Source organism: Mobula hypostoma, chromosome 7 (assembly GCF_963921235.1).
Source record: "Mobula hypostoma chromosome 7, sMobHyp1.1, whole genome shotgun sequence".
Classification (NCBI taxonomy): domain Eukaryota; kingdom Metazoa; phylum Chordata; class Chondrichthyes; order Myliobatiformes; family Myliobatidae; genus Mobula; species Mobula hypostoma.
Window position 1 is genome coordinate 183,883,011 of NC_086103.1, and position 15,068 is coordinate 183,898,078.

Genomic DNA, 15,068 nt, shown 5'->3' on the forward strand with positions numbered 1-15,068 from the left:
AGAGGGTGGGGACAGGGGGGATGAGGGGTGGGGAGAGGGAGGATGAGGGGTGGGGAGAGGGAGGATGAGGGGTGAGGAGATGGAGGATGAGGGGTGAGGAGATGGAGGGTAAGGGGTGGGGAGAGGGAGGAGCGAGGCGAGGAGAGCAGACAGGAGTGTCTGGTCAGGGTGAACTCACCGGAGTTTCGGTTCTGCATGAGGAACGCCACCTGCAGCTCCTGCTTGGCCTGCCGAGCGAGATCGATGGGGGTCGGGCACGCGGGGTCACCTGTGAAGCAGCCGGTGTCGGCCCCGCAGAACACCAGCGACATCGTCTCCTCCAGGTCACTGGTGACCACGGCTGCACACAGAGCCTGTGGAACAAACAGATTCCATCACCCCACTCCACCACCAGCCACCACAACAGAACACCAGGACCACCACAGAAACCCATTACTGACATACCAGCCCATCTGACGCCATCCACAGCGGATGCGTTCCGACAATGCGTGGTGCGCTAGGGTGTACACAGTAAATTGGTATTTCTGACCTCTTCCCTCTTCAGCTCCAGTCCCGATGAAGGGTCTCAGCCCAAAATGTCGATTGATATTCCCCTGCACGCATGCTGAGTTCCTCCAGCAGCTCAAAACAGATTGCTCGCTGTACGTTGGCTGTGTGTTGCTCTGCCGAATGCGATTGGAATGCTATAACGCTATGTTTGTGCCACCTATCCTCACGGTCCCAAATCCCATCACCTTCGTCTCGTCTCCCCCGCACACTGACCCGCTGGCCTCTCTCTCTCTCTCTCTATCGCCCAGGCCACACTTTATTGCTGATCCGACCACAGATCCCATTTTCGAAGGGGAGAGGAGCGAAAAGAGAAACAGGGTTTGAATTGTTTTTGTTTTAAAAAAGGGAAAGCATATTACAACAGACCTGTAAAATTAATTTACTGGTAAATCGTTTCCTCTCATGGAAATTTAAAACTTCTTCCTTGTCAAATAACCTTGACTTGCTCGATTAACCCTTACAGTCCTAGATTCCAAAACAACCTCCAGATGTTCATGGGGATATCCTACATCCCTGTCTGATAATTACCCACGTCCCCCAAGATCGCACAAAACAGCAGGGAGTCCTTGTGTAGGATTCCCTAAAGGTTAACCTGCAGGTTGAGTTGGTGGTGAGGAGGCAAATGTGATGTTAGCACTCATTCTGGGAGGACTAGAATGCAAGCTCAAGGATGTAATGCCGAGAATTTATAAGGCATTAGTTAAACCGCACTTGGGAGTATTCTCTAAGAAAGGGTGCGCTGGCACTGGAGAGGGTTCAGATGAGGTTCATTAGAATGATCCCAGGAATGAAAGGGTTAACTTGTCAGAAGCGTTTGATAACTCTGGGTCAGTACTCACTGGAGTTTGGAAGAATGACAGGGGAATCTCATTGAAACCTATTGAATATTGAAAGGCTTAGAAAGAGTGGATGTGGAGGGGATATTTCCTATAGTGAGGGAGTCTAGGACCAGAGGACACAGCCTCAGTATAGAGGGACGCCCATTTAGAACAGATGAGAGTGAGTTTCTTTAGCCAGGGGGAGGTGAATCTGTGGAATTCATGGCCACGGACGGCTGTGAAGGCCAAGTCATTGGGTACATTTAAAGTGGAGGTTGGTAGGTTCTTGGTTAGTCAGTGTATCAAAGGTTACAGAAAGATAGGAGAATGGGGTTGAGAGGGATAATAAATCAGCCATGTTGGAATGGCAGAGCTGAGTAAATGGGCTGACTGGCCTACTTCTGTTCCTATGATGGGCTCTGTCTACACTTCCCACTGCTTCTGTAACCAGCTAGCATACTGAAAGACCCTTCCCATCTTGAACACCACCTCTTCTGCCCCCTCCCATCAGGCAGAAGATACAAAAGCCTGAAAATAACCTCCCTTCCAAAATGCTCAAGGACAGATTCTACTCTGCTGATATAAGTTTACTAGTAGGATAAGATGTCCTCTTGACCTCACAATCTACCTTGTCATGGCCTTGCACTTTATTGTCTGCCTGCACTGCACTCTCTCTGTAACACTTTGTTCGCGTTATGTTATTGCAGTCCTGATGAAGGGTCTCAGCCTGAAACGCTGACTCCTTATTCCTCTCCATAGATGCTGCCTGACCTGCTGAGTTCCTGCAGCATTTGTGTGTGCTGCTTTGTCTCAATACACTGGAGCAATGAAATGATCTGTTTGAATGGCAAATACAAAGCTTTTCACCGCACCTCAGTACACCTGACAATAATAAACCAGCAACCAAATAGTTGTTGGATCCAACTTTTTAATTTTTACATTAGACTGTGCAATTGTCATTTTCTGTGAATTTAACAATTATTTATCTGCTTGTACTTTATATATTACTCATACTGCTTAATATATCTCTAGTGGCTGTACAAGGTACAATTCCGGAAAGCTCTGTAAGTTTTTTTGTTCAGTATTATCTGAATAAGTGTTTTCTCATTGGTTAACAAGGTAATACAGTATTCAAATGAGTACTTTCTAAATGGCTGCCTCTTATCTACCAATTTGAATGGAATTTTCCTTTATCTCAGAAGTATAAAAATAGCTGCTTTGTGCTAGGCACCATCTTCAGTTCCTCTCTCTTCTTCAAGTAGCAGTGACCCCTGCAACTGTTCTGTTTCTGTTCTCTTTGTTCCATCAACTTTTAATTAAACAGTGATGAAGCAACAAGTTTTACACCTTGTTCCCAACTTTGTAGAGACTTTGGATTGAAACACCAGAATCCATCACAGTGAAAGATCTCGCAGTTAGGAGTGAATATCTCCAAGACTGTTGGCCTTGTCAGAGACCAAGAATAATTCATCCAGCACTTTGTTCAGGAGTTGGAAGACTGGGGTAAACATAATTAGTTAAAAAAAAAAGATGAAGATAATGTCCTCTGTTTGCTGGTTCTGGCAGGGGGACATTTCCCTCTCACTGGGAGCAAAGAGTTTATTCCCTCTGGGAGAAAGCGGGCACGACCTCAGTCACAGAGGCCAGAGCAAGACAACTGCGCTGCTCCAAAGAACGCCGTATGAGGGCATTCTCATCCTCAACCATTAGGCTATATAATGAGTCAGCCTATAGCCGGGAAGTGATGCCCCCCTCCTGTTAGACTGTTTGTGGTAACTTATTTTTTTATTCTTTCTACTTCTCTACTAATATTTATATCTGTGCACTTGTAACACTACTGTGACACTGCAATTTCCTTTGGGATCAATAAAGTATCTATCTTATTTATCTGTCTGTTTAGAGATACAGCACAGACAGGTCTTCCTGACCTATGGGCTGCATTCCCCTGCAACCCACCTATTTAGCCCTAGCCTAATGACTGGACAATTTACAATGACAAGTTAACCTACTAACTGGTATGTCTTTGGACCCTGGGAGGAAACCAAAGCACCCGGAGAAAACCCACGTGCACACGGGGTGAACATATGAACTTTCTCACAGAGGACGTCGGAACTGAACTCTGAACTCTATCACTTTGCGTTGTAATAGTGTCGCACTAATCACTATGTTATTGTGGCATCTTCACTGAGTCCCATGTGATCTGGCGCCATCTACCCAATTGTGCGTCATGAAACAAGACCACTGGATCACTGAGCAACTTATGGGTCGAGCTTAGAATATGTCCGACTGTTGTCCACACCAGAGAACCTGGAGTCACGGCCTCAACCCTTGGATCAAGGACCGTCCCGCTAACACAAGCAGACCAAACACGCACCCCTGATCTCTGACCCTGTCATCCCATGACCCACCCCTGACCAAAGGCAGTCTGATCTTTGAACTCTGACCCTAGAGCAGCCCACACCAACTCCCAATCCAAAAGGAATCTAATCATTAACCCCTGGCCCTGGGAAGTACCCATTACTCACCCGTGATCCCCGACCCTGCGCAGTCCCCGTCACTCAACCCATAACCCCCGACCTTGGGCAGTACCCATCTTTCACCCATGACCCCCGACACTGGGGAGTTTCCGTAACTCACCATGACCCCTGACATTGGGGAGTCCCCATCGCTCATTGATGACCCCCTCCGTCATTCAGCCCTGACCCCTGACTCTGGGGGAGTCCCATCACCAACCCCCAATCCAGCGGGTTCCAGCATTGACCCCAGAAGGCATCCCATCACCGACCCCTGACCCAGTAAGACCCACAGTGCAGTCCTCCTGTGTCTCCGTCACCCTTCCCCACCAAGGGAGACCTCCGGCCTCGAACCAGGGCACCAGACGCCCTCACCTTGTCCAGTTCCTCCTGGTTTCCGAAGAGCAGGTGGTAGAGGCGGTACTTGCCCTCCCGGTACTTGGTACTGATGAACTGCTTGCGTTCCACACTGCTGCTGCTCTCGCTGATGGCCTCGCTCGGCGGGACGTTGGCCGCCCAGAAACAGTTCGCCTTCCGGTTTCCGATGTGCTGGAACAGCTGGACGAGGGGGAGGGAGCAAGGTGATTCAAGGTTCAAGATATTTAATGTCATTTCCAGTACACAAGTGTAAAGGAGAACAAAAATATTGTTACTCCAGATCCGAGGCAGAACAAAAAAACCAAGATAAACAACATTTTTTTGCTCTCTTATTGCATGACTTAATTTAATTTATACATATACACACAGATACACACTGACATATACACACATACACACACACACTTATAACACACACAATCTTATTATATGGGTTTCTTTAATATCTTATTATGTATTCCAATATACTGTTGCCACAAAACAACATAACTAGGTGGTATAAAAGCTGATTCTAATAATATAAAGAACACTATAATTAAAAAACACAATAAATATAAATACAATAAGGTAGCTGGTATACTTGGACTGATTTTATGTCCATAAAGTGACGCTGGGCACAGGAGAGTCTGTACATAAGGTGACTCTGACAGGAAATGATAAAGTAGTGGTGGTTGGGGGTCTGGAGGGATGGGTTAGTGGGTGGAGGTGTTGATCAGCCTTACTGCTTGGGGAACGTAACTGTTTTTGAGTCTGGTGGAGAGCCAGTCATTCCTGGGAAACTCAGGCGGGAGGAAAAGGTTCAGAGTGACACCACCTTGGTCAGCACGCACAGTCTGGGCCGAGCGGCCTATGTTCTGAGCTGTACCGTTCCGTGACTCTAAACTAATGAGATTTCCCACAACAGATGAGAACAACCCAGCAACAGGCCCTTTGGCCCATCACATCCATGCCGACTGTTTCGTTTTCGAGATAACAGTACAGAACAGGCCCTTCTGGCACATCGAGCTGCACTGCCAACCAACACACCAGCCCAACCGCAGGACAATTTACAACGAGCAGTTCACCTACTAACCAGTACATCTTTGGACTGTGGGAGGAAACCAGAGCACCCGGAGGAAACCCCCGCATTCCCGGGGAGAACGTACAAACTCCTTACAAAGGACACTGGAATCGAACTCTGGAACGCCCCGGGCTGTAATAGCGTCACGTTAACCATTACGCTACTGTAGCAGCTGCTCACACTTGCCCACATTTGGAGTGTACCCTCCTAAGCCTTACCTAAATGTCTCTTAAATACACTGACTGTGTCTAACTCCACCACCTCCTCCGACAGCGAGTTCCACGCATCACCCACCGTGTGAACCAGTGTGGATAACCTCACCCACTCAACATTGACCCGACTCCATTACCTACACACTCAATTTCAACCCTACAACTCGTATCCTCAGTATTTATTCGGTATTTGCACAGTTTGCCTTCTTTTGCACACCGGTTGTTTGCCAGTCTTTGTTTTGTGTGTACACTTTCATTGATTCTACTGTATTTTCTGTTCTACTGTGAATGCCTGCAAGAAAATGAAATCCTCTATCAGATTCCTCCCTCTCAGCCCTTCGCCTTTCCTACCCATCATCTTCCAGCATTACTTCATCCCCCTGGGGCCCTCAACCTCACTCGTCAGCCCAACAGCCGCTGGCCTGGTGGGCCACAGGCCCTCAACCTCACTCGTCAGCCCAACAGCCGCTGGCCTGGTGGGCCACAGGCCCTCAACCTCACTCGTCAGCCCAACAGCTGCTGGCCTGGTGGGCCACATAGGGGTGCCCAACTTTCTCACTCCCAAATAAGGGACAAAAGTAGCAGTCAAATACAGGACACATGTTTACCCTGAGAAAGACTACCGTGACCATGAAGCCTTGCGCAGGCACCTGTGTGCACATACGTGACGCGTGCATGTGTGTACATGCCAATTTTCTTCTACAAATCGCTTCTGGTTTAATCTTCCCAATTCTGATACATTGTACATACATTATTTCTACTTTATATAGGCTGTGTATTTATCATATCATTCCTGCTTTTACTATATGTTAGTGTTATTTTAGGTTTTATGTGTTATTGGTATGATTTGGTAGGTTATTTTTTGGGTCTGGGAACGCTCGCAAAATTTTTCCCATATAAATTAATGGTAATTGCTTCTTCACTTTACACCATTTCAGCTTACGAACAGTTTCATAGGAACGCTCTACCTTAGTGGGGGAAATACAGGACAAGGGCGGTCCCGTATGGGACAAACCAATTTAGCCCAATATACAGGATGTCCCAGCTAATACGGGACAGTTGGCAACCCTAGGGTCATGGGCCCTCATCCTCACTCATTAGGCCAACAGCCACTGACATGGTGGGTCACAGGCTCTTATCCTCACTCACCAGCCCAACGTCCACAGATGTCCTTCATCACCCAACCAAGTCGATGGCCTTGGAACATGGAACACCGAACAGAGGCTTAGAGTCCTCCCCCACATCCCAGTCCCCAAACCCTAACCTAATCCCCAACTCCCTTCTCTGTCCTAAAGCCATCCTTAAGAGCTTCAAAGGCAACTAAATCTGAGCCACAATCTTGACAACTACAACTCAGCACCAACTTCACCAGAGCAATCTTGATGGAGACCACAGCTTGGCGCCATCTTGTTTGGAACAGCATGCTGGGTTAGATTTCAAAGTTCCAAGGTTAAAGAAAATTTTATTATCAAAGTACATATATGACACATTTACAAACCTGAGATTCATTTTCTTGCAGGCAGAAAATCTATAGAATAATAGCTATAACAGAATCAATGAAAGACCACTCAACTACTGTATTCAACGAGACTGCAAAAGAAAACAAGATGTGCAAATACAAAAAGAACAAAATGATAATGATAAATAAGCAATAAATATTGAGAACAGGAGATGAAGATTCCTTGCAAGTGAGTCCATAGGTTGAGGGAACATTTTCAATGACGGGACGACTGAAGTTGAGTTAAGTTATCCCCTTTGGCCTGATGGTTGATGGTAATAACTGTTCCTGAACCTGGTGGTGCGAGCCCTGAGGTTCCTGTACCTCCTTCCTGATGGCAGCAGCGGGAAGAGAGCATGTCCTGGGTGGTGGGGGTCCCTGATTTTCGACGCTGTTTTCCTGCCACAGTGTTTCGTGCAGATGTGCTCAGGGGTGGGGAGTGCTGGACCAGACTGCATTTTTTTGTAGGATTTTCCGTTCCACGTGGACAGAACGCAAGGCCAGTTATTCCACTGCATCTTGTACATGTGGCAATCACGGACCAATGTGTGGGTGAGCTACCATATCTCCACAGTGCAAACTAATCACATGAAAGACTTTGGATTCATGGGACACACAAACCATTTTCCAGTCAATTGCAAAATCCAAACATTAGCGTAGTAAGGAATTACCTGAATCAGCTGCCCCGTCCACACCTTCTTGTCCATCTTCAGGCTGCGGACTTTGGAGATGCCTGGTCCGAGAGCTCTGTGTTCGCCTGTGTGTTTTGATAACGTGGGTCAATGTCGGTGGCCACATAAAGGCTGCACCGCAGACACACGGATACCCAGCCTCGGCACCTGACACGATCTGATCGAAAGTCAGAGCACTGATGCCCAGCTGCGCAAGGACCAGTGTTTCAACGTCAACTCACTCTACCTCAGTGACAAATGAGGCACCTTGAACTGGAGCCAGTGGTTGTTTGGGAACTGGGAACAACTTTGTGGGCAGTAAGATCCCACAGGCAAGGAATGAGGATGTAATCAGTGTCAGGGTGTAATCAGTGTCAGGGCGTAATCTCCCAGGATTACCCTCCCTCAGTACCGCCCCCCCGCAGTGTGACCATCCCTCAGTACCACCCCTCCCACAGTGTGACCCTCCCTCAGTACCGCCCCCCCGCAGTGTGACCATCCCTCAGTACCACCCCTGCCACAGTGCAGCCCTCCCTCAGTACCGCCCCTCCCTCAGTGTGACCCTCCCTCAGTACCGCCCCTCCCGCAGTGTGACCATCCCTCAGTACCGCCCCTCCCGCAGCGTGACCCTCCCTCAGTACCGCCCCTTCCGCAGCATGACCCTCCCTCAGTACCACCCTCCCAGTGTGACCCTCCCTCAGTACCACCCCCCCACAGTGACCCTCCCTCAGTACCACCCCCCCCACAGTGTGACCCTCCCTCAGTACCACCCCTTCCGCAGTGTGACCCTCCCTCAGTACCACCCCCCCACAGTGACCCTCCCTCAGTACCACCCCCCCCACAGTGTGACCCTCCCTCAGTATCACCCCCTCACAGTGTGACCCTCCCTCAGTACCACCCCTTCCGCAGTGTGACCCTCCCTCAGTACCACCCTCCCAGTGTGACCCTCCCTCAGTACCACCCCCCCACAGTGACCCTCCCTCAGTACCACCCCCCCCACAGTGTGACCCTCCCTCAGTACCACCCCTTCCGCAGTGTGACCCTCCCTCAGTACCACCCCCCCACAGTGACCCTCCCTCAGGAACACCCCCCCCCCAGTGTGACCCTCCCTCAGTACCACCCCTTCCGCAGTGTGACCCTCCCTCAGTACCACCCCTCCCGCAGTGTGACCCTCCCTCAGTACCACGCCCCCCACAGTGACCCTCCCTCAGTACCACCCCCCCGCAGTGTGACCCTCCCTCAGTACCACCCCTTCCACAGTGTGACCCTCCCTCAGTACCACCCCTCCCACAGTGTGACCCTCCCTCAGTACCACCCCTCCCACAGTGTGACCCTCCCTCAGTACCACCCCCCCACAGTGTGACCCTCCCTCAGTACCACCCCTCCCACAGTGTGACCCTCCCTCAGTACCACCCTCCCACAGTGTGACCCTCCCTCAGTACCGCCCCTCCCTCCCACGATCAGGTACCTGCACATTTCTTGCACATGACCACACACAGGTTGATGGAGGCCCACTCTGGTTTGGGGATCCCACAGTCCACACACACGGTGTTGGGCTCCATGGCCCAGATCTGCTCTGCAACCTCATAGTTGGACAGGGCCTCGGCGGTGGACTCCCTTAACGCTTCGACCCAATCGTCCTTCTCTGAGTCCGAATCAGCCACAAAACTGTGTGTCGAGGGTGGGGAGGCGGTGGGGGGGGGGGGGTCCGGTGAACAGCCCATCAGATTATTTATTCATTCAGAGAGATGGCATTGTAGCACAGCAGTCAGAGCGACACTGTTACACCGAACACCTTGGGGTGTTCCAGAGTACAATTCCGGCATCCTCCGTAAGCAAGTTTGCACGTCCCTCCCCTGTGCGCGTGGGTTTCCTCCGGGTGCTCTGGTTTCCTCCCACAGTCCAGAGCCGCACAGGTTAGTAGGTTAATTGGGTATTGGAAATTGTCCCGTGATTAGGCTCGGGTTAATTCAGGGAGGTGCTGGGGAGCGCAGTTCGAGTTGCTATCCTGCGCTGTATCACTAAATAAATAAACGAATAAAATTAAGATACAGCGTAGAACAGGCCCTTCCGGCCCACAAGCCGCATCACTCAGCAACCCCCAATTTAACCCTACCCTAGTTTGACTGACCCCAAAGGAGCTCGGCCCGAAACTTCGACTGTACTCTTTTTTCATCGATGCTGCCTGGCCTGCTGAGCTCCTCCAGCACTTTGTCTGTGTTACCCGGTACGTCCTTGGACTGTGGGAGGAAAGCAGAGCACCCTGAGGAAACCCACACAGCCATAGAGAGAGCGTAGAAACTTTTACAGAGGACACTGGAATTGAACTCTAAACTCTGGAATGCTCCGAGCAGTAACATCGTCACATTAATCGCTGCAGTGACGCAAGGGCGACAAATGTCAGATTGTAGAACTTACAGATGTCATACTGCAGAATTTACATTCACCCACATTAGATTAGGTTAGCAATGAAGCAGCAGGGAATGTCAGGGATAAAGTGCTGGAGGGGAGTGGGAGGGGAAGGAGGGGACGGGGGGGCGCGGAGGGGACCGGGGGGGAGGGGCGGAGGGGACCGGGGGGGGGGGGCGGAATAGGACACCAGGTTTTTTAAAGATAAAGACCTGCTTTATTTGTCACATGCACATCGAAACATCAATGAAATCATAGAACATCACCACCCCAAATCATGCCCTTCGGCCTATCTAGTCCATGCCAGACTACTAATATCCCTAGTCTCGTTTACCTGCAGCTGGACCTTAACCCTATATACCTTCCCATCCGTGTACCTATCCAAACTTGTATTAAATGCTGAAATCGAACCTGTGCTCATCACTTCCACTGGCAGCTTGTTCCACACTTGCACCACCCTGTGTGTGATGTCCCCCTTCAGGTTCCCTTTAAATATTTCACCTTTCACCCTTAACCCATGACCTCTGGTTCCAGTCTCATCCAACCCACAGTGGTTAAAGAAATTCCTCATCTCTGTTCAAAATGGACACATCCCTATATTCTATGGCTGAGCCCTCTGGTCCCAAATTCCTCCCACAAGAGGAAACATCCTCTCCACATCCACTCTCTGGCCAGACCTTTCAATATTCAATAGGTTTCAATGAGATCCCCCCTCATTCTGGGACAAGCCCAGAGGCAAATGTTCCCCATACTTTAACTCTTTCATTTCTGGGATCATTCGCATGAACCTTATCTGGATCCTCTCCAATGTCAGCAAATCCTTTCTTAAATACGGGGCCCAACACAGCCCCCTGTGGAACACCACTAGTTACTGGCAGCCAACCAGAAAAGGCTCCCTTTATCCCAGTGGCCACACATTTTAATTCCACGTCCCATTCCCATTCTGACATGTCTATCCACAGCCTCCTCTACTGTAAAGATGAAGCCACACTCAGGTTGGAGGAACAACACCTTATATTCCGTCTGGGTAGCCTCCAACCTGATGGCATGAACATTGACTTCTCTAACTTCCGCTAATGCCCCACCTCCCCCTTGTACCCCATCCGTTATTTATTTATATACACACATTCTCTCACTCTCCTTTTTCTCCCTCTGTCCCTCTGACTATACCCCTTGCCCATCCTCTGGGTTTTTCCCCCTCCCTCCCCCTTTTTCCTTCTCCCTGGTCCTCCTGTCCCATGATCCTCTCATATACCTTTTGCCAATCACCTGTCCAGCTCTTGGCTCCATCCCTCCCCCTCCTGTCTTCTCCTATCATTTTGGATCTCCCCTTCCCCCTCCCACTTTCAAATCTCTTACTAGCTCTTCCTTCAGTTAGTCCTTACGAAGGGTCCCGGCCTGAAACGTCAACTGTACCTCTTCCTAGAGATGCTGCCTGACCTGCTGTATTCACCAGCAACTTCGATGAAGGCTCCCTTTATTCTCACTCTTTGCTTCCTGCCAATCAGCAATCTATCCATGCTAGAATCTTTCCTGTAATACCATGGGCTCATAGCTTGTTAAGCAGCCTCATGTGTGGCACCTTGTCAAAGGCCTTCTAAAAATACAAGTACACAACATTAACCAATTCTCCTTTGTCTATCCTGCTTGTTATTTATTCAAAGAATTCCAACAGATTTGTCAGGCAAGATTTTCCCTTGAAGAAGCCATGCTGACCATGGCCCATCTTATCATGTGCCTCCAAGTACCCTGAGACCTCATCCTTAATAATTGACTCCAACATGTTCCTAATCACTGAGGGCCTATAATTTCCTTTCTTCTGCCTCTCTCCTTGCCTGAAGAGTGGAGTGACATTTGCAATGTTTCAGTGTTCCAGAACCATTCCAGAATCCAGTGATTCTTGAAAGATTATTCCTAATGATTCCACAATCTCTTCAGCCACCCCTTTCAGATCCATCGTCTGAGTGACTTCAGACCTTTGTTTCCCAAGAACCTTCTCTTTAGTAATGGTAACTTCATACACTTCATAAGAACATAAGAAATAGGAGCAGGAGTCGGCCATCTGGCCCGTCGAGCCTGCTCCACCATTCAATAAGATCATGGCTGATCTGGCCATGGATTCATCTCCACCTACCTGTCTTTTCCCCAGAACCCTCAATTCCCCTACTTCATGCCTCCTGACACCTGGAACTTCCACAGTGAAGAGTGATGCAAAATGCTTATTCAGTTCATCCACTAGTTCATTGTGAATGAATTTTTTGCAACTGTATTTACTCAGGAGACAGACACAGTGTGTAAGGAAGTGAGTTAAAGCAGCACCAACTTCATGGACCCTGTACAGATTACAAAGGACGAGGTGTTTGCTACGTGAGGCAAATCAGGGTAGATAAATACTCAGGGACTGAAAGCGTTCAATCGGACCCTACAGAAGGCAAGTGCAGAAGTTACCAGGGCCTTAGCAGACAGTTAAATCATCCTCAGAGATAGGGGAGGTACTAGAGGGCTGCAGGATAGCCAATGGCACTCCGCTGCTCAGAAATGGCTTTAAACATAAATGAGGAAATTATAGGCCAGTGAGTCTGACATCAGTTGTGGGAAAGTTAGTGAAAGGTATTCTAAGGCAGTGGTCCCCAACCTCCAGGCTGCGGACCAATACCGATCCGCAAAGAATGCAACGGTAGCCGGGACTCACCCAGCACATCTTTAAGAAAAAAGCCGAAATAAACAAGCTAATTAATTACGTGCCGAGTGGCACCTAATTAATTAGCTTGTTTACTTCGGCTTTTTTCTTAAAGATGTGCTGCGTGCGTCCCGGCTACCGCTGCACACCTGCATGCTTCACAGATCGGTATTGGTATCAGTCCGCGGCCTGGAGGTTGGGGACCACTGTCCTAAGGGACTGGAAATGTAAGTATTTGGATAGACATGGACTGATTAAGGATAGTCAACATGGCTTCGTGTATGGTGGGTCATGTCTAACCAATCTTATAGAGTTTTTCAAGGAAGTTACCAGGAAAGTGGATGAAGACAAGGCAATGGATGCTGTCTATGTTGACTTTAGTAAGGCATTTGACAAAAGCCCCGCATGGGAAGCTGGTCAAGAAGGTTCAGTCGCTTGGGATTCAGGATGAGGTAATAAATTGGATTAGACATTAGCTTTGTGAGAGAAGCCAGACACTGGTAATAAAGGGTTATCTCTCTGACTGAAGGCCTGTGACGAGGGATTGGTGCTGGGTCCTTTGTTGTTTGTCATCTGTATCAATGATCTGGATAATAATGTGGCTAACTAGATCAGCGAATTTGCTGTTGATACCAAGATTGGGGGTGTAGTGGACAGTGAAGAAGACTATCATGGCTTGTAGAGTCACCTGCATCAGCTTGGGGGAAAAAAAGGGGTGAAAAATGGCAGATGGAATTCAATGCAGAGAGGTGTAAGATTGTCCACTTTGGTAGGACCAACCAGGGTAGGCTTAAACAGTGAAAAGTAGGGCATTGAGGAGCATAGTAGAACAAAGGTCCATAATTGTTGAAAGTGGCATCACAGGTAGATTTGGGTCATAAAGAAAGCTTTAGACACGTTGGCCTTCATAAATCAATGAGGGCAGGAGATGGGATGATATGTTGAAATTGTATAAGACGTTGGTGAGGACTAATTTGGAGTATAGTGTGCAATTTTGGTCACCTACCTACAGGGAAGATGTAAACAAGGTTGAAATAGTACAGAGAAAAATTTAGAAGGATGTTGCTGGGCCTTTTTCACTGAAGCTGGGAGGGACTACAACCAGAGGTTATGGTTTAAGGGTGAAAAAGTGAGAAGTTTCAGGGGAGCACAAGGAGAAACTTCTTCTCTCAGAGGGTGGTGAGAGTGTGGAACGAGCTGCCAGCACAAGTGGTGCATGTGAGCTCAATTCCAACATTCAAGAGAAGTTTGGATAGGTACATGGATAGTAGGGGTATTGAGGGCTGTGGTCCCGGTGCAGGTGGATGGGAGCAGGCAGTTTAAATGGTTTCGGCATGCACTAGATGGGCCAAAGGGTCTTTTTCTGTGCTGTACTTCTTTATGACTCTATCACACACGCAAAATATTGGAGGAACTCAGCAGGCTAGGCAGTGTCTACAGAAAGGAATAAACAGTCAACATTTTGGGTTGAGTCCTGATGAAGGGTCTTGGCCCAAAATGTGGACTGTTTATTCCTCTCCGTAGATGCTGCCTGACCTGCTGAGTTCCTCCAGCATTTTGTGTGGGTTGTCTGAAAACTGGACCAGCATTTCATTGACTCTTATTAATTGATTTAGAGATACAGTGTGGAACAGGCCTTTCCAGCCCAACAAACCATGCCCCCCCGACAACCCACTGATTTAACCCTAGCCTAACTGCAATGACCAATTAACCTACTTGCTGGTTCCAATTCAGACTGTGGAGAAACTGGACCACAGGAAGATCGAAAAGGCTTTCTTATAGAGGACTCAAGAATTGAACTCTGAACTCTGACGCCAAGCTGGAAGAGCGTCGTGCTACCCACGATGCTTTTCTGTTCTCTGGGGCTGCAAGGACTGGCGAAGGGGTGGAAATTTGAACGTACCTGAAGGTTCTGTACGGTGTCGTGAGATCAAATGCCCGCCTGTCTGTCTCCTTCACCGTAGCTACATTCATTTCCACAGAGGTGATGCCAATCCCAAGCCGATGATCCTGCAGATCAGAACAGGCAACATGGTGACATAGATCTGAGCAGGCTCACGGGGTGCACGGAAGGGGTCATGAGCAGTAGGGGTGGCAGGCGGAGAACAGAGGAGGGGGCCAGAAGAGAAGCGGGCAAGGAGGTTAGAGCCAGTGGGAAACGACAGGGCGGGAGAGTGAGAGAGAGAGATCATAGGCCCTCCCACAGTGTGACCAACCTTCGCTCAAATTTATAATGAACAGTGATCTCAAAAATCTTGATTTTTTGCCCAGAGACAACAA

General features: G+C 48.8%; 1 protein-coding gene across 8 annotated transcripts in view; it reads right to left on the bottom strand.

Annotated features, from left to right (window-relative positions):
* LOC134349807 (arf-GAP with Rho-GAP domain, ANK repeat and PH domain-containing protein 1-like) overlaps window positions 1–15,068 on the bottom strand; it is a 310,918-nt gene that overhangs the window by 61,222 nt on the left and 234,628 nt on the right. For all 8 annotated transcript variants that reach the window (XM_063054705.1, XM_063054704.1, XM_063054701.1 and 5 more), the window contains 5 exons: window positions 14,692–14,798; window positions 9,168–9,367; window positions 7,700–7,785; window positions 4,256–4,438; window positions 179–353 (listed from right to left, as the gene is read on the bottom strand). In XM_063054705.1, coding sequence (XP_062910775.1) covers window positions 179–353; window positions 4,256–4,438; window positions 7,700–7,785; window positions 9,168–9,367; window positions 14,692–14,798 — 751 coding nt within the window. The remainder of the gene's footprint in view (window positions 1–178; window positions 354–4,255; window positions 4,439–7,699; window positions 7,786–9,167; window positions 9,368–14,691; window positions 14,799–15,068) is intronic.